This window comes from Taudactylus pleione, unplaced genomic scaffold, assembly GCF_031769625.1.
Source record: "Taudactylus pleione unplaced genomic scaffold, aTauple2 ptg000061l, whole genome shotgun sequence".
Lineage (NCBI taxonomy): Eukaryota > Metazoa > Chordata > Amphibia > Anura > Myobatrachidae > Taudactylus > Taudactylus pleione.
This window is the reverse complement of record NW_028284463.1, coordinates 10,026,491-10,050,942: the sequence shown is the minus strand read 5'-3', so window position 1 is coordinate 10,050,942 and position 24,452 is coordinate 10,026,491. Positions and strand designations below refer to the sequence as shown.

Here is a 24,452-nt window from a genome sequence, read left to right as displayed (position 1 = left end):
GGCACCCCCGTTTGATCGCAGGGGTCAGTGCGAGTGGTCGTGGTGTGTCCGGCAGGCCGCGCGTCACCCAAACTGGAGCTCGCCCCTTATGGGCGGCAGGTAGGCCACACTCGAGTCTGAGGCTCGTACCCGCTCCAGGGTCACTTTTCAGCCCGGCAAGCAGGATCCCGGAACGCAGAGGGGGCCCAGGGATCCCAGTTAGGGGTGAGTTTAGACTGGTGGAGGGCAGACAGGATGAAATTAGATGTGGGTAAGGCTTGCTAAGCCACGCCCCGTCTAAAAGGTAGTTTAATTGGTATTGTACCTGTGGGTGAGCTTATCCCCCTCTAGTTGCAGCTCAGCATGGGTAACTTCCAAGGGAGAAATAGGGTTCTGCAGCGCTGGCAGGCACAAGTGGAGCCCGAACTGTTACCTTTTTACATGTTTATGTTTGATGTTTTTTTTCTCTATTCTAAATAAAGTTATTTAAATAACTAATGTAATAAATTAAGTACTGTATTAAATAACTAATAGTAATGTGAGGCACCAGTCACATGACTGTATGGAGGTTGGCACTATTTTTGCTTTCACAAACAGCTGTAGCGTGGCGTGAGACTAGAGAGGGACCAAGAGGCCTTCCGCGTTTCATCTGAAAATCATCAAAATTCAACCATTTTGCTTTTAATCGACATGTAAAATGACTCATTAGACCAGGCTAGCCTACCCTCCCGATTTGGCCGGGAGCCTCCAGATTTTCGGGTACCGCTCCCGGCCCCCCGGAAAGGCAGGCAAGCCTCCCGACATTCCCCAACCCTCCCGACCTTCCCCCAGAATACACTAAAAATCCCCACAGTGTTGAATCGCTGAATCGCGACATCGTGGCCCCGCCCCCTGCTTCACAGTGCCGAAAATAACGGCATTGTGAAGAGGGGGCGGGGCCACGATGATGGGATCGCGCGGTCCCACCCTCCCGGAAGGAGGGAGCTGATTGTCGGCAAGTATGTATTAGGCATTAGGTCAGTGGTCCCCAGACTTTCTTGAATCATGGCGCTCTAAAGTATCAGCATTTTCTTTTGTGCTTATATGTGACCCTTAGGGTCAGTTATGTGGCGCTGGACAGGGATGCGCTTCTGTTTGTAGTTTGTACACGTATTTTATTTTTGGCCGTTGCCGGCACTGGATTTGCCTGTCACATTGACCATAAATAATTAGTTTTGGTATTAGACCACCATCCCTTGGCACCCCACGTCATCCAGTTTGGGAACCACTGTATCAGCTATTGTGCAAATACCAAAATGTTCGCTAAACTGGTGTAGGGGCATTTATAAGGTAAACGTTCATAGAGTACCATGCCCAGTCCATCTTCTACCAGTGTACCCCACATCAATGGTACATAGACACTACTAATTCCCCTGTATTTTCATGTCCGTGCAGAAATTCCAGTGGAGGAAGTACCAGTTCATTCTCAAAGGGAGGAACCTGTCCTATTACAAGATACGAGGGAGTCGTGACAAAGAGGTAAAAGATTAAAATAAATAAAAGTCAGACGTCTATATGAATTGGCTGCAGGAGCCTCCCCCTGTGTCGTCGTCATACAGTATATATCCCTAGTCGCTGTGTATGAAAGGAATATGTACGTACTGTAGCTGTGCAGCGCCGCCCTGCTGGAAAAGTTGGGGTATGTGTATCATTACAATTGGCGCTGATTTATATGAGGAGCCACAGTGCACCGCAGAGTGGGGAAAACAGGACGTACATAAAACAGGGACATGCAAAGCAGACAATATACGGGTAGACATGAATATAAGTGATGTGTCTGCGCCGGGGATCACTGTTCTATCAAAACAAACCAAAAGTGAATCATATAATATTTAATAAAATAGCAACAATGTACCTAAAGAACTGCAGTTCTCTTATAATAATTAACCCATACAATATGGACAATGAAACAGATTGTAACCGCACACTAATAAAGGCATAAAGCCATATAAAGTCCAAATGACCTACACAATACAGTCACTGATGGAAATATATGAGTTCCTTGATCAATGGTGAAGCTCCATAAAAAAGATGGTATTCATGGATAATTCAACAAATGGCAATTAGCTCTTTCCCTTACTAGGAATATTCGTATCTCCTCTGTAATAAGCTGCCACTCACCACCGTCGTGGATGGATCCAGAGCAGACCAGGGATCAGCAAGGGGAGATGCAAGTGGACAATAAGAACCCAGCCAGGAATATGTATCGCCGGAGCTAATCTGCCTTTTGAAAAAACCTCACTAAGTGAGGAGAAACGCGTCAAGGAACAGATTTTTCTATTGAACTGCTGTTGCTGTTGATGGTGAGCCAAGCAGTCGATTGCCGCTGGTAGGAGGAATAACACACTGGAGTGTGTACCTATTATTTTAGCCCTCAGCGGATCCGGCTGCCTCACTGACTATTCTGCCGCTGACTGATTCCATTTGATCCCAGGTGACGGGGTTTATTGCTACACGTAGATTCGCTGCAGTCCATCGTCAAACCAGCCCGCTGTCACGAGGAATAACACACCGGAGTGTGTACCTTTTATTATAGACCTTAGCGGATCCTGCTGCCTCACTGACTACTCTGCCGCTGATTGACCCCATTTTGATCCCAGGTGACGGGGTCTACTGCTACACGCAGCTTTGTGGAAGCATTGTGGAAGCAGCCCGCATCCAGAGACTCTGTGAGCGGAAAGGCAGTCACCCGTGGCTGGCTGTGCTCCGGCGATACATATTCCTGGCTGGGTTCTTATTGTCCACTTGCATCTCCCCTTGCTGATCCCTGGTCTGCTCTGGATCCATCCACGACGGTGGTGAGTGGCAGCTTATTACAGAGGAGATACGAATATTCCTAGTAAGGGAAAAGAGCTATTTGCCATTTGTTGAATTATCCATGAATACCATTTTTTTTATGGAGCTTCACCATTGATCAAGGAACTCATATATTTCCATCAGTGACTGTATTGTGTAGGTCATTTGGACTTTATATGGCTTTATGCCTTTATTAGTGTGCGGTTACAATCTGTTTCATTGTCCATATTGTATGGGTTAATTATTATAAGAGAACTGCAGTTCTTTAGGTACATTGTTGCTATTTTATTAAATATTATATGATTCACTTTTGGTTTGTTTTGATAGAACAGTGATCCCCGGCGCAGACACATTCTTTTTGTTTGTTCAGGTTGATTTGGGGAATTTCAGGCAGTTATCCCCTTGTGTCAGCTGCCGACAATTCACTGGCAATCTCTGTTGCAATAACAGCGCTACACTATTTTTCTAATGAATATAAGGGATGTTTGAGTCCTGGCTGCTGTTCTGGGGAACAAGAGGATCCAGTGGGTGGATGAGATTCTAGCTGGGGAGATGTGAAGTTACGTGTTTGACATTTTCTATGGGGGTCATTAACATCTAGTTATAAAACTAAACTGTATGTTAGAACTTTTTGAATTTTTGTTTTCTTTCTAGGGCGAGCTCTGGGGCACCATAGACATGCGAGATGTGAGTAACAACACAAATCCTTATAAACCATTGCTTAGGAGATTGATCAAACCTCCTGAAGAGGATCAACCAATCAGATTCTAGCTACCATTTTTATAGTGCACTCTCTTAAATGACAGCTAGAATCTAATTGGTTGCTTAGATAAATCTCTCCCTATATACCGATTGTAAATAGTCCTCTTCCCAACTAACGAGTTGTCCTGTACCCCCAACCAGGTGCTGTCATTGACCGGCGTGGGTACAATGGGGTCACGGTACCCTATGGAGGTGACGTTGAAGAATGGAAAAGTAATCTTACTGGTAAATACAGCCAGTACGACCGGTAACGGGCACTCCTGGATACACAATGTGCCGGTGATGCACATACATATTGATGGCCTGTATATCCTTCATTTGTAACCTCTCTGGTGCTTCCGGCGCACTGGATTCTACATGGCCACATCAGAATTGTCGCCAGAATTAGTTTTTCTTTTCAAGTCTTATTAAAATAATTACAAATAATTGACCACAAAAATAGTGCACCCTTCTGCTCAGACTATAGCACATTGAGAAAACGTGTACACTGCTTCTTATAGGCATGGAGGCAGCCATTTTCTGGGCCGCAGCAATACCTATGGGAGCGTGTCAGATGGAGCCAGGAGCCTCACTGAATAGGCCGCAGTGTCCCCATGACTATTGGTTAAACACAAAATGGCCGTTTCCACTGTGTGTTTTTATTACTGGCAGCTGATCTTCAGAAGCACTTTCAGTGTTTTCCAATGTAATAACGGTATTAAAAGCTTCGAACAGTAACTGATTAGGAATAGAATAGTCTAGTTCAGGAGCATTTCGTTATGTTACTGCATCAATAGAGACGCAGTGGAAAGGTTGGCGGCACCTTCAGGCACTGTGCCTCCATTTTCTATACTGTCCTGAACTTTGTTACTGAATAAATGTATGTCTCTTCAGTCTGCAGACAGCAATGCGGAGCGGACGAGGTGGCTACAAGCTCTGCAGGAACAGATGTTGTCAGTTAGGAAAAGGTATTTATTTCTGCTGCCTCATATGTCATCGATATCTGTCCCTTTATATCCCTCTAGTCTCCGTTCTATAGCTTCCTTTTCATTTGTCAGGGGGATGCCATTACCTCTGGTTTATGTATAGTTGTAGATGTAAAGGGTAGAGAGCAGGAGCACCCAACGCGTTTCGTCCGTGTATTGGATTCAAGGGATATCCCCTTTCATGAACTTACCAATTTTTACGATCAGATAAGCAATTTTATCCTCATTTTATTTTTGTTTTTAAATAATATATTAATGTATATGTATGTTTGTTATGAGATTTAGATATACTATCCTACTTGTATGAGGATAGTTCGTTGGTGTTGAATAAATATTGTTTCACATATTTTATACACTCTTTCTGATTATTGTTTTTTGCACATATTTATAAGTTGGATATATATTGCTATAATATTATACATGCTAATTTATTGTTTATTAAGAGTGTTTACATATTGCACATTGCACTTTTTTCTGATTCATTTGTACTAGATGTATACGTTTAGCACTTTAGGCAATTCACTGAGCACTTTCTAATATAAGGTTGATATTGGAGATCTACATATACAGTATAAGTTCATATTAGCACGTGAGGCGCTCAGTACCAGTTCCAATAGTTTTCAAATATATATATATATATATATATATAATTATATACACTGTATATATATTTTCTTATTCACATGTGTATGCAGTGGTGTAAATTTGTCCCAAGTTATATTTTGGTGCCTCCTTTAAAAAAAAAAAAAGGGAAAATAAATATGGTGCATATCTATCTATCTATCTATCTATCTATCTATCTATCTATCTATCTATCTATCTATCTATCTATCTATCTATCTATCTATCTATCTATCTATCGCATTCGGTATGGAATGCCAGCTGCCACATGACGGGCAGTTCGAATCCGGCTGCGGCAGCCCGACAAAACAGCAGAGCCCGGCAGCGGAAGACCGACAGCGCTGGAAATCCCGATCGTCTAAAGGTAAGTATAAACTATTCTATTCTAACCCCCTAACCCTAACCCTCTTAGGGATGCCTAACGCTAACCTCCCCCCCAAGTGCCTAACCCTAACCTCCCCCCTCTAAGTGCCTAACCCTAACCCCCCCTTCCCCACTGCCTAAACCTAAATCCCAGGGGGGGTGCCTAACCCTAAGACCCAGGGGGGATGCCTAACCCTAACCCTCCCCCTAGCCTAACCCTAACCCTCCCGGGGGGGTGCCTAACCCTAAATCCCCCCCGGGTGGCCTAAACCTAACTCTCCCCCCCCCGTGGCTGTCCGCTTGCGGTGCCCAGCATCCCTTCGATCAGGATGCCGGGCGCCGGTGTGCCCCGGTCGGGAAAATGACAGGCGTCTGGATTATAGACGCCTGTCATTTAACCCTAGCCGGGATTAAGGATTCTAGATGCCGGCGGTCGGGATTGCGACCGCCGGCATCTTAAACGTATCCCGTATTTATCTATCTATTTGTACATACTCACAAAAACACTAATATAGAATATGTGAATTTGTTTCTATTAGGCCTATTTACTAAAGTAAATTTGTAGGATATGCCCCCAAAACACCCTTTTTCGGGTATATACAGCTATGCGTTAGTCACAGATAAGATAGTGACCTGTATAGTGCAATTAGCATGAGGCTCAGGATCCTCCTGATGGAGGTGCAAGCCACCTGATGTGGGTGGGGACCTTCTGATACCCCAGATTGAGGGGAAAACTACCTGATGTGGGTGGGAAGCCCTCCTGATACCCCAGATAGAGGGGAAAACTACCTGATGTGGGTGGGGAGCCCTCCTGACACCCCAGATAGAGGGAAAACTACCTGATGTGGGTGGGAAGCCCTCCTGACACCCCAGATAGAGGGAAAACTACCTGATGTGGGTGGGAAGCCCTCCTGATACCCCAGATAGATGGGAAAACTACCTGATGTGGGTGGGGAGCCCTCCTGACACCCCAGATAGAGGGAAAACTACCTGATGTGGGTGGGGACCTCCTGATACCTCAGATTGAGGGGAAAACTACCTGATGTGGGTGGGAAGCCCTCCTGATACCCCAGATAGAGGGGAAAACTACCTGATGTGGGTGGGGAGCCTCCTGATACCCCAGATAGAGGGAAAACTACCTGATGTGGGTGGGGACCTCCTGATACCCCAGATAGAGGGGAAAACTACCTGATGTGGGTGGGGAGCCTCCTGATACCCCAGATAGAGGGGAAAGCCACCTGATGTGAGGGCTTTGAGGACTGAGTTTGAGTCAAGATACTGTAAGACTGCTACTGTGGTGGAACTACAAATCACAAAATGCCCAGTCTACTGCCGACCGCTACACATGCCAGGAAGTTGCTCCACCAAAGATCTGCCCCCAGACTCAGTCACTGGTGCCCCAGGCCCCCGCCTTCCATGCCCTCTTACCCGCAGCTCTGTCTGGTGCAACCTTGTTGACATCCAGCTACGGGATGATTTGCAGCCGCACTTATGCTCGGGCCCCCAGCACAGGTCCGCGGCTAGAGCTGCCACCAGGGAGGAGTGGGACGGGGAGTTGTGGGTGAGGGGTCCCGTATGTGTCACACTGGAGTGAGAAGCTGCTAAGGAGCAGCGACATCAGTGAGCGGGGGCAGGCTATAGATAGATGGAAGCAGCATCTGATGGTCTGACATGGAACCCTCCACTAGTATATGGTTATGGAGGCTTCTCAGGTGCCGGGAAGAGGTACCATGTATTGGGCGGCCATGACGGTACACTCCGGGTACATATTTACAGCCCTAAGTGGGGTGAATATATTGTGGGCAATGGAGGAGGTGCCCCTTCAGTGCTGGCGCCCGGCGGCAGGAGCCTCCATTGTCTCCCATATGTCGCCCCTGTGTGTATGAAGCATCACTAAGGCTCCTGCTTTGCATTCTGTTGGCTGTAATTGAAGGCCATACTGCAACAGTACAACTGGCATTGGTCTCATATAGTTGCTCTTTTTATGAGAGAGAGGGAGAGAGAGCGCGCTCTCTCAAAGAATAATAATTTATTGGATATTATCTCACTGTAGTATGCAGACAGAAGGATAAACTGTACCTGTATTACAGCCGGCGTTCCTCGGACACTCCTGTTGTGCGGGAAAGATCAGCGGACACACACCGGGGAATCAGAGATTGGATGAGTAAGGTAAATAAAGAATAATTACCTGTAGTTATTGTGTGATGTTACTCTGGAAAGGCAGGTATGATATGAAGTGTACGAGGAGTGAGAAGGGATTGGGGAGTGTACGAGGAGTGAGAAGGGATTGGGGAGTGTGAAAGAAGGAGTGAGGGATTTGGGAGTGTGGGATGAGCATGGAGGGATTGAGGAGTGTGGGATAGGTGAGATTGGGAAGTGTAGGAGGAGTGTTGGATGAATGAGTAGGGATTGGGGAGTGTAGGAGAAGGAGCGTGGGATGAGGAGGGATTGGGAAGTGTAGGAGAAGGAGTGTGGGATGAGTGAGGAGGGAATGGGGAGTGTAGAAGGAGGAGTGTGGGATGAGGAGAGATTGGGAAGTGTAGGAGGAGGGGTGTTGGATGAGGAGAGATTGGGAAGTGTAGGAGGAGGAGAGATTGGGAAGTGTAGGAGAAGGGGTGTTGGATGAGGAGAGATTGGGAAGTGTAGGAGGAGGAGAGATTGGGAAGTGTAGGAGAAGGAGTGTGGGATGAGTGAGGAGGGAATGGGGAGTGTAGAAGGAAGAGTGTGGGATGAGGAGAGATTGGGAAGTGTAGGAGGGGTGTTGGATGAGTGAGTAGGGATTGGGGAGTGTGGGGTGAGGAGGGATTGGGAAGTGTAGGAGAAGGAGTGTGGGATGAACTGGAAGGGATTGGGGAGTTTGGAATGAGCGGGGAAGGATTTGGGAATGTGGGATGAGCGAGGAGGGATTGGGGAGTGTGGGATGAGTGGGGAGGGATTGGGGAGTGTGGGATGAGTGGGGAGGGATTGGGGAGCTTGGGATGAGTGTGGGATAGTGGGGAGGGATTGGGGAGTTTGGAATGAGCGGGGAAGGGTTCGGGAATGTGGGATGAGTGGGGAGGGAAGGATACATTTGTTATAATCATTTACTTATAAAACAAGTTTGTTCTAATAATTTTTTTGATAAAACACATGTTGGTGTGTCATTCACACCAGTCCCGGGCCCATTGAGGCCTACAGTATATACTCTGAAGCACACCTCCTGCTGGGTCTGAGGGCTCGATTCCGACCTGCTTGCTAGATTCGTTCGCACGCTAGATGCATATGCAAATTTTAGCAAGGCGAGCGATAGCGCGGTGAGGCATTAACACGCCCAATATGTCTCAGCGTGCGATCGCATTGTGTATGCAGACGCCCACCAGCCTGTCTTAAGACGCCCCCTTGCGCACGTCATCTCCAGGATGTGTATGCAACCATCTGTACATCGTTTAACATCGGAAGTGAACGCAGCACTTGTAGCTGACCATACCCTTTCGTAAGCACTGCGAGTGCTTCAGTGTGAAATACAACCAGGTGACATGTACTATGATGCTGCCTCTTAATTATGCACGCCTCTGAAACGGCATTAAGACGCAAAGGCACGCCTGCGTTTGCACGTCCACTCCCCAGTTTCTAGTGGCCAGTCCCTGTCACCACCCACAAACGGCTTCTCCTGTCACTCAGTCAGCCGGGCAGTCTATGCGCAACGAGCGTACGCTTCCCTATCACTCCCATTGGTTCGCGCACGTGCACTGCGATGCATATTCATGCGCAGATAGTGAAAATCGGCCAGCTGCGTGCGAACGCGGCTTAGCGAGCGGGTCTGAATCCATGTGTAAAAATAAACTAAATGGAAATACTTTAGATCTAATTCTCATATTAATAATAGGTAAATAGTGAACATTAGGCTGCTCCCCCATTTTCATTGTGGTGTATGTATCATTATACAATGGGCCTGAACCAGAGGTGGCGCTATTTGCATGGCAGCTGCGTCACAGCGGATCTGAGACGATATGCAAATGTCGCAGCCGGCGTCTTTTGTATAGAGACGCCCGCCGCCGGCTTCGAAGATCCGCCTCTTGTGTACAAAGAAGCAGCTTCGGGCAAACAATCGGTTGCACCATCGGACCCCTGAGAAAACCCTATGACTGCTCAGAAAGTCCATCGCAATGAAGCCCTTGGGGCCAGTACCCAAAGCGGCTGTGACACACCTGCGTCGCAAGACCATGGTGGCACATGCGCAGTTTGCGACTCTGACACATGCGCTGACTGAAAACATTGGTCGCTTGCGTCCACCTCTGAATCAGGCCCAGTATTCTGACCGAAGTGCTTTATTTGTTGCTCTGACTTCTTATTCTCATTATAGTCTAACCCGGGCAGCGAGGCTGGAGGGCTGGACAGCGGTAAAGGTAATGATTCTAATATTCAGTGCAATCTGTGCCGTATAAAACACTGAGCAGGATTAGCAACCCCCAATGCAATTTCATTTCACAGAGATCTGTCACACACATGGGTAAGACCAGGACCCGAACGATTGTATCTAATGGGGGAGGGGAATAGAGTGGGAAAGACTTTGGGATTCAGAGGATGTTATAGGAGACTGCAGATATCAATAGACTCTTGGGGGTAAATTTACTAAAGTGAGAGTTTTTTAGAAGTGAGTTTTAAAAGTGATGTTGCCCATAGCAACCAATCAAATTCTAGCTATTATCTTCAAGAAGGTGCTAGTTAAATGTTAGGTAGAATCTGATTGGTGGCTATGGGCAACATCACTTTTAAAACTCACTTCTAAAAACTCTAACTTTAGTAAATATACCCCTTGGAGTTGCTTTCGACTTGGTTGTACCAGCTGCCGTTGTGAGTCTGGGCTACAAGTGTCCTGTCTGTGCGCCCATCAACAAACCTGTTGCTTAAAGAATCCTGGGCACACAGCTGATCCGAGCTGGCAGGTACCCACAGCAATGCCCATGTGGACCTTCATCTGTGTGTCCTTATTCCAGCTGCACCACACACCACCGCTAGCGGCACAGAGGTGCCAGTCACCAATGGCAGCTTTATCATTGGTGATGCTTCTGCCTTACAATAGCCTCACGCACTTTCCCTGACACCAGCGACAATTACTATTCCACCTATTTACGTAGTAAGTGTTCGTTTGTAGACTGATTTGGGCAGGGTCGTCTTTAACTCTATTTCTTGTCCCCATTTATTTGTGATGTCCACCATGTACAGCACTGTGTGATATGTACAAAATCAATTTGCAAGAAAAGTACAAATAGAAAGGAGCGCAAATAATTTTAAAAAACTTTACTGTGCTCAATTAGAACATTCAATATAATAAAATGACACAATAAAACACACAACATATAATCACATTAATAATTCCACAATAAAAGAATTTTATATATATATAGAGAGAAACCATTCTCTCTCTTCTGTCTCATTAGTTAGTGCATCTAAAAGTGGTAGTATATAACTACTGCAGATATTAAGTAGAGCAGAGATGGTTCCTTTATTAAGAGCTTAATGCAATTTCTCCCTTGATGAAATAAGCAATTAAATCCAGATGATATATTTCACTCAGTCCAGCCTTGAATAGTTACTCCAATGGAGTTAATGCAAATCCTCGTTAATGGCAGACACCAATAAAGCACTCCCACCTCCCCGCCTCTAGAATCACTGTGGTGAGTAGTACAAGCCTTTGTTGTAAGCGGAATTGTAACCAGTCCAGCTGGAAAGAAAATCCCAAGTTCTTACCGCTCAATATAGCAAATGGGCAACTCACGGTGTTCACGGAGTGTTCCCTTCGCGACGGGGAGGGAGTGCGCTGGTCACCAATGATGTAATGGCGTTTTCTGCTTGATGTTATAGGATGTAAGCAAATACGGCTGGCAGGTTCCACCTTTTCCTTGACGCGTTTCTCCGCTATTGGATCTCAGCGGTTTCCTCAGAAGGAGCTGTATGTGGATTTTAGACTCCCAGGAAGAGTATTTATACCCCCCTGGCCAATCATTATTTCTGCATTATCCATGCACCTGTTATCAGCATAATTAGCTGCTTAGGTATAGAAACATTTCTTAATCTCAATGCACTATCGCGTCATTAGTAATGTTATATATGAGCCAAAATAACTATTAATTAACTGTTAATATATTCCCTTAGGAAAACAAATAAATATAAAAAAACAAATACATTCAAATACATTAACAGATTTATGGCATCACCTTATAAGGAATAGTATCTGAGGAGAATGAAGATAACTTAAAATACAGCTAAATTTAACATTGAAACAAGTGAAGCTCCTGTGGCACAGCCAGCAGGAGCTCCCGCACAGCGTCCATAAGGTCTGGGGTATGTCTGTACATAATGGGGATGTGGGAGTATTAAGCTTACAAGTTATTGAAGTGGTTAAACCAACTAGTAGAGGGGGTGACAGGTTTAATATTTTATGTAAAAAAGAGGCGTACTGGATTTTTTCCCTGAGTACTCTTACTCCAATGGGATTAAATGAATCAATAGAATTAAATAACATCTGAGTATGGTATTTATATATAATATCATATTTTCTGGTTCATTTAAAATAGTTATTCTCATGTTTATGTTTAGAATGTAGAAAAAATCTGTGAATTTAAATAGTTAGATATTAAAGTCCATCCTCCATTTTTTTTCTAAAATATCTCTGGTGTACCTCTGTAAAACTTTTTATATGTATTGAGTCTGTGTAGAGTAGAATTTATTTAGGAACGGCATTTTGATATATGATACCTCTAGAAAGCATTGTTAATTTAAAAGATAAACAAAGACCTAGTCACTATAATTATTGTTATATTGTAAATACGTATAAAAAGTTTTACAGAAATACATCAGAATTATTATAGGAAAAATTTTTTTGAGGATAAACTTTAATATCTAATTAATTATATTCCCAAATATTTTCCTACATTGTGAAGATAGCTTAAAAAAACACCTAAATTTAACATTGAAACAAGTGAAGCCCATGTGGCACAGCCAACAGGAGCTCCAGCACAGCGTCCAAAAGGTCCGGGGTTCAACTCCCCCACCAAACATCGTTATTTATAATATTTTAATAGAATTTATTTAGGAACGGCATTTTAATATGTAATTCCTCCGAAGAACATTGTTATCTGAAAGAATGAACACAAACCTATTCACTATAATTGTTGTTATAGACTCAATACATATAAAAAGTTTTACAGAGGTACACCAGAGATATTTTAGAAAAAAATGGAGGATGGACTTTAATATCTAACTATTTAAATTCACAGATTTTTTCTACATTATAAACATAAACATGAGAATAACTATTTTAAATGAACCAGAAAATATGATATTATATATAAATACCATACTCAGATGTTATTTAATTCTATTGATTCATTTAATCCCATTGGAGTAAGAGTACTCAGGGAAAAAATCCAGTACGCCTCTTTTTTACATAAAATATTAAACCTGTCACCCCCTCTACTAGTTGGTTTAACCACTTCAATAACTTGTAAGCTTAATACTCCCACATCCCCATTATGTACAGACATACCCCAGACCTTATGGACGCTGTGCGGGAGCTCCTGCTGGCTGTGCCACAGGAGCTTCACTTGTTTCAATGTTAAATTTAGCTGTATTTTAAGTTATCTTCATTCTCCTCAGATACTATTCCTTATAAGGTGATGCCATAAATCTGTTAATGTATTTGAATGTATTTGTTTTTTTATATTTATTTGTTTTCCTAAGGGAATATATTAACAATAATAGTTATTTTCGCTCATATATAACATTACTAATGATGTGATAGTGCATTGAGATTAAGAAATGTTTCTATACCTAAGCAGCTAATTATGCTGATAACAGGTGCATGGATAATGCAGAAATAATGATTGGCCAGGGGGTTATAAATACTTTTCCTCGGAGTCTAAAATCCACATACAACTCCTTCTGAGGAAACCGCTGAGACCCAATAGCGGAGAAACGCGTCAAGGAAAAGGTGGAACCTGCCAGCCGTATTTGCTTACATCCTATAACATCAAGCAGAAAACGCCATTACATCATTGGTGACCAGCGCACTCCCTCCCCGTCGCGAAGGGAACACTCCATGAACACTGTGAGTTGCCCATTCGCTATATTGAGCGGTAAGAACTTGGGATTTTCTTTCCAGCTGGACTGGTTACAATTCCGCTTACAACAAAGGCTTGTACTACTCACCACAGTGATTCTAAAGGCGGGGAGGTGGGGGTGCTTTATTGGTATCCGCCATTAACGAGGATTTGCATTAACTCCATTGGAGTAACTATCCAAGGCTGGACTGAGTGAAATAGATCATCTGGATTTAATTGCTTATTTCATCAAGGGAGAAATTGCATTAAGTTCTTAATAAAGGAACCATCTCTGCTCTACTTAATATCTGCAGTAGTTATATACTACCACTTTTAGATGCACTAACTAATGAGACAGAAGAGAGAGAATGGTTTCTCTCTATATATAAAATTCTTTTATTGTGGAATTATTAATGTGATTATATGTTGTGTGTTTTATTGTGTCATTTTATTATATTGAATGTTCTAATTGAGCACAGTAAAGTTTTTTATTTATTTGCGCTCCTTTCTATTTGTACTTTTCTTGCAAATTGATTTTGTTTTTTCTGAGAGTGATCTAGATTCACTCATTAGGAGCAGCATAATTTGCTACGAGTGAATTAATAACTAATTATAATTTTTTATATTTTATTTATATTTTTTGCGCCTGAAAATTGCTGTGGTTCTGTGTGATATGTTGTCGCTTTATACGTAACAGATAATTATAATATAGTGACAGACCCTGGAATACAGTGCAGAAGGCTGGGCATAGCGATAGGCGGGATGTAGCGCAGTAGGCTGGGCATATGTACTAGGAACCACTATTCGATACGGTGACGTGCTCTGGCATAACTCTTTGGGATATAATAGTGGACTGCGGGTTACAGTGATGGACCAGCTCTGGTATCATTGTATAAAATTGGGACTCAAAGCACAGTGAGGAGAAGTGTAATGCCGCATATCCGCTACAGGACTAATGAACGATAATGACGACATCGTTATCGTTCATTATATTGTGCAGTGGACATTGAGCCCACACTGAACGATATATCGTTCAGTGTGGGCACCCTCCCTCATCACCGAACCTGATAATATCGTCAGGTTGAACAGCAGGTTCAGGCGATGAGCGACGGCGTCAACGTCCAGCGGGAGTGCGCAGCGCTGGTCGTTGATGGCATATCCACTGCACGATTAATGAACGATTGAGCGATAATGATACCGCTGTCGTTCCATCGTTCATTTGTATCGTGTAGTGGACATGCGCCTTAAGACTTAGAGACGCAGAGATGGAGGTCTATGAGAAGTTTGGGGTATATGTGTGGACTTTGAGACACATAGAAATACTATAGCGATAAGACTCTGGGACACATGGAAAAACTCTGGAATTCAGCGATGGGCTGTGCGGTACAGTGAAGAACTTTGGGTGACATGGGAAGACTGGGGCAGCGTAATGGACTCTGGGACACATGGAAAGAAGATTTGGGGTTTAATCAGAGCCGACCCTAGGCATAGGCAAACTAGGCAAATGCCTAGGGGCATGCATTCCAAGCCTAGGGGCAGATCAGCTTGACGGCGGGACTGCGAGGGGCAGACAGCACCTCTGTTCTTGCTGTCCTACCACAATCAGAGCTCTCAGCTCGGATCGGGCGACGGCTCATACAACCAGCAGCAGCAGGAGCGGGGAGAAGAGACAGCGGGGGTCGCGGGCAGTAACAAAAATGGCCACTGGAGGAGGGCTGCTGGGCATGCCCAGCCGCAGCAGCTCCTCCTCCCATGGGCCTTTGCAGAGTCCAGCAGGCTGGGCCTGTCCTGCAGGGAGTCACAAAGGGGGGTGGGGGCGCCAATGCTCTTGCTGGCACCAAAATGTCTAGTTACAGCTTTGTGGATGAGGACTGCAATGGGTGATAGATGTTGCTGGCTGCTGCTGTGATCTGTACTGCTGGTTGATGGGTGCTTTGCTGGGAGAGCGGTGCTGGGTCAGAGGCAGAACTAACAACGGTGCTAGGGGGCACCACTCAAAATCTTGTCTAGGGCATCAAACTGGTTAGAGCCGGCTCTGGTTTTAATGATGGGCTCTGTGACACATGGAAAGGTTTAGTGGTATAGCCTTGTACTCTGGGACACAACAAAGGACTCTGCTGCTCATGGAAAGGTTTAGTGGTATAGCCATGTACTCTGGGACACATGGAAAGGTTTAGTGGTATAGCCATGTACTCTGGGACACAGCGAAGGACTCTGGGACTCGTGGAAAGGTTTAGTGGTATAGCCATGTACTCTGGGACACAACAAAGGACTCTGTGACACATGGAAAGGTTTAGTGGTATAGCCATGTACTCTGGGACACAGCGAAGGACTCTGGGACACATGGAAAGGTTTAGTGTTATAGCCTTGTACTCTGGGACACATGGAAAGGTTTAGTGGTAGAGCCATGTACTCTGGGACACAGCGAAGGACTCTGGGACTCGTGGAAAGGTTTAGTGTTATAGCCTTGTACTCTGGGACTCGTGGAAAGGTTTAGTGGTATAGCCATGTACTCTGGGACACAACAAAGGACTCTGGGACTCATGGAAAGGTTTAGTGGTATAGCCATGTACTCTGGGACACAACAAAGGACTCTGGGACACATGGAAAGGTTTAGTGGTATAGCCATGTACTCTGGAACGCAACAAAGGACTCTGGGACACATGGAAAGGTTTAATGGTATAGCCATGTACTCTGGGACACCATAACTAGTGTAACCAGACAGCACAGGCCCTAAATAATGGAGCTGTAAAGTAACTTTGTTAATATTGTGTATTCTTTGGCATCAGCCACCCACCAGTATGACCAGTGAAGGTGAGTCCACTACTAACCCTATTACTATTACAGATCCAGAAGAACTGCAAGACATTGATTCCTTCATTGACTGTACTTTCAGTGGAATCACGTTTAACAGAGAGTCCCAGCTAAGGAAGACAACACCAGAATTGAGTTTGGATGGAGCTAAGTACGGCGCTCATTTTTTGTCAACAGCTAATTAACTGAATAGTATGTTTTTGGATTTTGGGAACAAACCTGAATGCCTTGGAGAAACCAATAAAAACATTGGGAGAACATACAAACTCTGTACAAATAAGGCCTTGGTTGGAAATGAACCTATCACCTCAGTGCTGAGAGGCACCAAAACTAACCATTGTGCTGCTGTGCACAAAAAAAATATGAAAAGCTTATGTCAGAGTCTCTCCCCTGAGGAAGTCCAAATGACGAAACGCATAGAGAGCTGACATTACTCATGTCTACACTGACCACATGTCAACATGATAGAATAGCTACAGAACGTCCCTTGGTGGCCCAGCGGTCACTCACCTGGTCTCGCTGGCAACATCGTCTTCTCTGTCCCCGGGCTCAGGGCCGGTGCTAGGTATCTCTGCACCCAGCGCCGTCCCGTGCTCGCCCTCCACCCCCTTCCCTCACTGCGCCCTCCCCCTAAAATAATAATGGCAGCCGATGGGTGAAGGACGGGGATTTGTACAGCTGGATCCCGACGCCTCTGGGCGGCCGCACTCACGGAGCGTGCCTGGAGCTGGCCCTGCCCACGCTTATGTGACCAGCAGTTCTGGCACAGACGTCTGATGAAACGGCGTGCCAGTGGATATTTCACCCTAACTCCAATCCCTTCCCATAACCCTCCCCGCAGATTAATCCTAACCTCCCCCTGAAGTCAAAGCCTAACTCTCCCGACGCTGAATAAACCTAACCGGCAGCATTTTGAGAATGTTGACATTTCACATTCCATTGGGGACATTTCAGATGTCGACATTATAAACTTGTTAACATTGTAATCATGTCGGCATTGTGATGTGACTGTATCCCCTAAATGGCCCCTTCTTCTCTTAGGGTATCTGGAAGACAGACTGATACAGAGAAGCCTGAATATTTACTTATTTGGTACTAGCACATCTTTTTACTGATTGACACATTTTAATTAGAGATGTTCGCAGACCCCCGTATTTTCATTTTGTTTCTAAATCATCGTCGTGTTTTAGTTTCGGCAAAACCATCCTTAGGTGTTTTGGTTCGGTTTTGGATTTCTTTAAAAATTTATAAAAACAAGTAAATTCATGTAACTTGGACCTGTTTTTGTTCCTATAGTATTATCAACAATAATATTCATTTGCCGTCATTCCAGTCAATTTTAATCACCTCACAGCACCTGAAATCAAGAGGAAGGAACTTAAATGCAATACAAAATACACGAGATGCCGTTTTTAGATCCGAGTTCCGAACTTGCAAGAAGACCCAATTGGGTACTCTGTTCTATTTGGAACCCCAAAGTGATTGGAGCCAGGACTCTGTTCTACTTGGAACCCCAAAGTGATCTGAGCCGGGACTCTGTTCTAGTCGGAACCCCAAAGAGATCTGAGTCAGGACTTAGGACCTAATTCAGAGGCGGACGTTAGTTGCAAGCGGTCACACTGAATCAGGGCGGCCGCTTGCATCCTGAACGACCGCCTCCTTGTCGATCGCTAAGCTGTGGGTGATCGACATAGTGATGGTCGTGATGGTCAAGACCATCGCGACCATCGGGGCTTACGACCAGACCCTAAGGTTGGGTCTGGGCACTCGTAAGCCCCAGGGAGCTTCCTGCTCTGATCGAGCAGGAAGCTCCTCACTGACATCATGTCAGTGGGGCCGCCCCCAAATGGCAAGAGTTCCGGCGGGAACGCCTCCGTTTGGGCAGGCACGCCCCCTGCCCGCCTCCCAAATGGGGCGAGCTGTCACTCACCATCGACAGCTCGCCCCGTCTGCTGCGAGACCCCTAGCGACGGAGCATCCGTTGCTAGCCAGGTTCCTTCATGCGCACGATGGAGCCGGCTCCGTCGTGCGCATGCCCAGTGAGGCTACATGGAGTCGGTTACGAGCGCTCAGCGCTTGCGACCGACTCTGAATGACCCCCACAGTTCTACTCAGAACCCTAAAGTTATCTGAGCCGGGACTCTGTTGTACTCGGAACCCCAAACTGATTGGAGCCAGGACTCGATTTGCTCGGAACCCCAAAGTGATCCGAGCCGGGACTCAGTTCTACTCGGAGCCCTAAAGTGATCAGAGCCAGGAATCTGTTCTGCTCTAAATCCCAAAGTGATCGGAACCGGGACTCTCTTCTACTTGGAACCCCAAAGAGATCCGAGCCGGGATTCTGTTCTACTTGGAGCTTCAAAGAGATTATATATATATATATATATATATATATATATATATATATATAAACAAATAGTCCGGCACTCAAATAAATCCACCATCCAAAACGATGCTCAGGTGCCTCCTAATGAAGGGAAATATACTGTATAATGAAGTGGCACTCTGAGTCTTAAAAGCAGGTAACGAATGATGTTTATTCCATAAGCTGGAAAAGCGACCAACGTTTCGGGGCCACAACGCCCCTTTGTCACCTTGACAAAGGGGCGTTGTGGCCCCGAAACGTTGGTCGCTTTTCCAGCTTATGGAATAAACATCAATCGTTACCTGCTTTTAAGACTCAGAGTGCCACTTCATTATACAGTATATATATATATATATATATATATATATTTTATATATATATATATATATTATATATATATATATATATTTTCAGTTGATGCCTTTGCCTTTTCCAGCATTCCAAATAAACCTTTAAGTAAATTGAGGCTCAGACATCTTCAGCTCCATATATATGAGCTGGTGTCCGGTTCTCCTGTCTGGCGTTTGATGAATTGAAGTGTGGGCAGCTCCTCTGGGCTACGCCGCAGGGCTGCTCTCTTACATCAGTCAGGATCCAATCTATAACTACTGTATAATAATACACAAGCAGATCTAACGTTCCCACCGAACTGGCGTTATCTAAGGCAGTCATGATCTCAAAGGAAAACTTAAAGGGCCACTACTGATAAACGTGCATGTTGATTGACTATGAAAACATAGCTTACAGCGTTTATAAATATACATGTAACACGTGATGCCTGACATCATGCTTACATGTGCTCTGCAAGTGAGTATAAGCTATTGGTTCCTTCTCAGGTGTGTGCAATACGGTTAGCGACATCGGGCCTGACCCTGAGCCGCGCAGAAATCCATCCGTGGACAGATCTCACGATTTTTAGCAAATTGCGCCTTTGTTGGCTTCTGCTACGCAAGTAACATCGATCACGGGAGAGTCGTGCACGTCGCAGTCGTATTGGCGGACACTACGGGGGTAGGTGGCAGCGTTGGGCAAATGGAGGTTAGTCCACATGGCAGGTGACTTACCCAGAGGGTGGTTTATTAACCAGGTAGAAAACAGGAACAGGTAACACAGGGTTAACAGCAGGTACAGGATGTAGGGATTCCAAGTTGCAGCCTGGAGCTTTAGAGTTATGCTGGGCGTTGTAGTGCTCCGGGTGTATGTACTGTAAGTGCTTGTACACAGAGGTGGTAGCGGAAATGGTTAGGAATCTCATGGTAGTCCCCACACTAGGAGATACTCCGGGGGATGTCCATCCTGTCCGTTGAGAGGAACTGGGTCTTAGTGCCTGGCAGCTACTGTGCGGAAAACAGAAGCAGTGCAGAGCCCGGCACTAACACTCTGGGGTCTAGTTACTAAGCAGTGTTAGGAGACAGAGTGAAAAGTGATAAGAAAGTGATAAGGTGCCAGCCAATCAGCTGTGAGATGACAGTTAGGAGCTGATTGGCTGGCACCTTATCACTTTTCCCTCTGTCTCCTAACACTGTTTAGTACATATACCCCTATGTGCTGCTGTTTTACAGGTTGTTCTAGTCCCTCCCAGTCAATCTCCTGTAACCGGTATTTGAAGAACGAATGCAATTGCTGCCAATAAATCTATCATCTCCTTTAAGTCCTTGATTAGCAACACTACAAACATATAGCAATAGGAATACATTCTGAATGCGGACAAGACGACTACATACCGTAGCATGCTCAGTGTAATACAGGAAGGCCGGGTGAGAGGGATTGTGTGACAGCCTGGTAGGATAAGACAGGGGAGGGAAGAGCTGCGGAACTTGCCTGCTGTTGGCTTAATGCCTAGACACAGGCACGACTGGAAGCTTTATGTGGGCTGATTATGAGGAAGGTGAAATAATAATATTTATATCTTCTATTTATAATATCCGCCTCTGAAATGCTGCACTTCTCTCATTTCCATAGTCAGATAATCATTCGCACATACAGTATTTCTTGGTAAGGATGAATGTACCCCCCCATAATATAAAACCAGTCGCCATCCAGGAGTAGGGTATTGCAGTGCGTCCCACCCCTCATAGGACCGTAACCTCAGGATTGGCGCACAGCATATGGTTGCTGCTAGAGCCAAGTAGAAGAAAGGGCCTCTGACGTCACACCCACGAGACCGCTAGAGCAGGGCCGGTCAGCTACCAGTGACCCTATCCACATAGGCATATAGGGGGAATATAGACCTGTGGCGAGGGGACACTTTTGGCCCCCCGTTCTGAGCCTTGTCCCTTGTGACATCAGAGGTCCTGTAAAGCACCTCGTTCTAGACCTAACCTCATAATCAGATCCTCTGTAATAACATTACGGTTACGTAAATTGGAAATGCAGCTGGTGAACTATAACTACAAAGTTCACTTTACTACATACCCCCCAACATTTTAACAAAGCAAGGAGGGACAGGTCACATGCCGGAGGTGCACGCAGCCGGAAAGGGCGTGGCTTGTGGAAAAGGGGGTGGAGTCCATGTAAAATGGGGCAGAGCCTCGCGGCTTCCCCCGTTTTCGTCACTTTGGGGGCGTGCCCAGCACTCTCCGAGATGCTGGGCACGCCCCCAGTCAGTCCGTACACAAGAGAACAGATGCCGTGTGTATGCGCACGGCATCTGTTCTCCTCCTGCACACCCGCTGCTCTGCTATGCAGGGCACCGGTTTGTGCCCTCTCCAACTCCCCCCCCCCCACCGCGGGACACTGCGGCCCGCGGGTGGGACAGCGGGACAGTCCCAGAAAAATGGGACTGTCCCGCTGGATGAATTTCCCTGTGTTTAGCCTCCGATACTGTGGGGTCTATTCATGTAGAACATGAAGTGGCTACTGAAAAATAGCGCTATATATCACATTACATTGATGCCATATATAGCGATGTTTAGTAGCCAATCATGTACATTTACCTTTTAGTTAAGGTCAGACCTGCTGCAAAGGATGCTGGGAAAAGGGGACGGAGCCAGCACCGGCAGACAGCAGGGAATTATGCTACTTTCTTCCTCTGTTCGGCTTGCGTTATCTGTACCGCAGGAGAGGAACCGAAAGCTGAGCTTTCCCTTTCTTTATAACTTGCACTCGCATACAAAAGTATGGTGATGCCATTTATACAGGAAGTGGGCGTGCTGCTGGAGAAGGAATAACCTTCTCCACGGTAACCCCATGTATGAATTGACAAAAGCAGTGGAAAGCCCTGTTTTCAGCTAAACTTTACTTTTCACTGCTCTATGAATAGACCCCTGTATGTCTTAAATGAATCACGAGGGGACACTGGGACAGTTTTTTTATGACATGTGGAACTTTTACAAGTCTAACGTTTTCCATGCATTGGTTTCAATATGGCTGTAACGCTCTCTCTCCCACGCACGGTACACCTGGGAGGTGTGATAGGCATCTATGGAGGTATAGGCCAGTGCCGGGTTTCACCAGAAGCCTTGGAAAGAGATAAAGTACCAACCAATCAGCTCCTAACTGTCAAGTTACAGCCAGTGTTTGAAAAATGACAGGAGCTGATTGGTTGGTAGTTTATCTCTCTCCACTTTATCACGCTTCAGGGATCTACCCCAGAGGACACAGGGAAAAAACACAAGTCCCATTGTGGAGAGAAAAATCTGTGCTGCCACCAATTACCCTACCATGTACCTTTTGAACGGTGGAGCTCATTATACTGAGGAAACGAGGAAAGAAAAACCTATTCATGTAGCTGGCGCTCCCAAAACATGAGTGCCAGGGCTTATTTTTAGTGTCAGTCCTGATCTGATTGTCTGTCAGTGTATCAGCTAATAATGGACCAGCATCACATGTTCAAGGACAGGTGCATCACTGAAACGCGTGGTCAATGTCATAAGCGTTATAAATAAAAGCTGCGTCTTGCTCTGCCCAGACAAATCCTTTTCTAGTCCAGTAGTTGTTGTTTGTTACAAACTGTGTGTCCTTGACAGCGGCTTCCCCTTTTGTTCCCTCTTCTTCTAGAGCGCAGTGGGAATAATACATGAAACTGTGGAGAGAGCTTGGCGAGATAAATGCAACATGTGGTGAGTGGTGACGGGTTACATATATTTGCGAGCGTTGGCCAAGTGTAATGGAGCATACACACGGTCAGATCTGTCAGTTCTGTCAGATGAACGATTTTTGACTGCATTAAAATGAATGGAATCGTCCAAGTCTGACTGCAGACACATCATATGTCAGATATCGTTATCTGACCATCGGGAACGCGCATCGTTCAAATCGTTCATCTGACAGATCTGACAGATATGTCAGATTTTCCTTCAGATATGAACGATTGAACGATTTTTTAAATCGTTATCGTTCAGATCTGAAGAAAAATCTGGCCGTGTGTAGGCACCATTAAAACGCAAGATTTAGAGAGACGTTGTAAGCAGCTGTCGGAGGTGAGCTCCTGTGTTTTTTCAACGCACCCTAAATTCCGTGACAGTTCGTAAAAGCCAAATGCTCAGCGAGTGACGGCGACAAGGGAAACGCAGTACAAGCTCATTAAGAAACCAGTAAAAAAAAAATCGCAGTGATCAATTTTTTTGCACCAATTTTACCTACCTGAAATGCATCTATGTTAACACTTTGCATGCCTTGCTTGCAGAGAGGACAACTGTTACAGCCATGCGTTTGCTAGAGTTTTAGTGCTCTTATAACTCCCTCTTGATTATAACTTTTTCTTGTGTTAAAATAATGCATGCTAATTTTACATGACTGAAGAATGAGAGAACATCGGGACAGTCTTTGTCATTTTGTAGTGCGCATAAATCCTGTACATACGGTAACCTAACATTGTGCATTTTCCCCCGTGGGGCTGCAAGGCAAAACACACGGCGTAGGAGCGATGTTCGGTGCCGTTGACGGATTTCATATGCCGTCAAAAGAGCATATCACCGGCATCGCCCATACATCGCTTGTGATTGAATTGCCCCCCAAATTATCGCACAAACAAAAATTGCCAGAAAAACGTACTTCATCCTAAAATAACACAAACCTAAATATCTCTTTGCCAGGTACCTGCTTCATTTGCCAGAGTCATCTAATATCGGACATAAACCTTTCCCAATTTTGTCAAATTTCTTCATCGTGAGAGATCCTCGCACCAGAGATGCCAGCGACTCCCGGCGACATTCTGCAAGAAAAATTGGGCAGTTGAGATGGCCGCACCCGGAAATGGCTCTGGAACCTTTGCAGAGACTAACTCTCCCTGTCGATGCTGATGACTCCTGTAGGCACAGTGTTACAGAACCCCCCCACCCAGAGGTTTAGCAAAATCCCTCACAATTGACATTTAACTTAACAACACTAGTAGATTTAATTGGTGCATTGTTTAGTGTAGTTTGTAAAGTTGGTGAAAGTTGTGGATGCAAATGAGTTTCTCAGACAAATATAATAACCTTATCATCTGTACAATGTTCATGCTCATAAAAAAAACTTGTGCACGTTCAAAATAAAATTGCAACTTACACCTAAACCAGAAGTGGACTCGTAATAATGTAGTTGTGTAACTCAAGGAGGTCAACAGTATGACCCAACAGCCAAACAGGCCCAGGTGAGACAACGTTACCGGTACAGTATATAGGGAAAATGCTATTTATTACTAAGGCTGCATGTCACGGAATGATGGAGCAACATGAAAAGAAA

The 24,452-nt window shown here is 45.2% G+C and overlaps 1 protein-coding gene across 1 annotated transcript in view; it reads left to right on the top strand.

Annotated features, from left to right (window-relative positions):
* The window catches only part of LOC148535027 (uncharacterized), a 53,034-nt gene extending 28,804 nt beyond the window's left edge, over positions 1 to 24,230 (top strand). The window contains exons 2-10 of the mRNA XM_088464912.1: positions 1,414 to 1,497; positions 3,469 to 3,501; positions 3,718 to 3,801; positions 4,450 to 4,523; positions 7,616 to 7,694; positions 9,868 to 9,910; positions 16,454 to 16,571; positions 22,785 to 22,846; positions 23,822 to 24,230. Of these exons, the coding sequence (XP_088321038.1) occupies positions 1,414 to 1,497; positions 3,469 to 3,501; positions 3,718 to 3,801; positions 4,450 to 4,523; positions 7,616 to 7,694; positions 9,868 to 9,910; positions 16,454 to 16,571; positions 22,785 to 22,800 (531 nt within the window). The 3' untranslated portion in view covers positions 22,801 to 22,846; positions 23,822 to 24,230. The remainder of the gene's footprint in view (positions 1 to 1,413; positions 1,498 to 3,468; positions 3,502 to 3,717; positions 3,802 to 4,449; positions 4,524 to 7,615; positions 7,695 to 9,867; positions 9,911 to 16,453; positions 16,572 to 22,784; positions 22,847 to 23,821) is intronic.
* Positions 24,231 to 24,452: the final 222 nt, after the last annotated feature.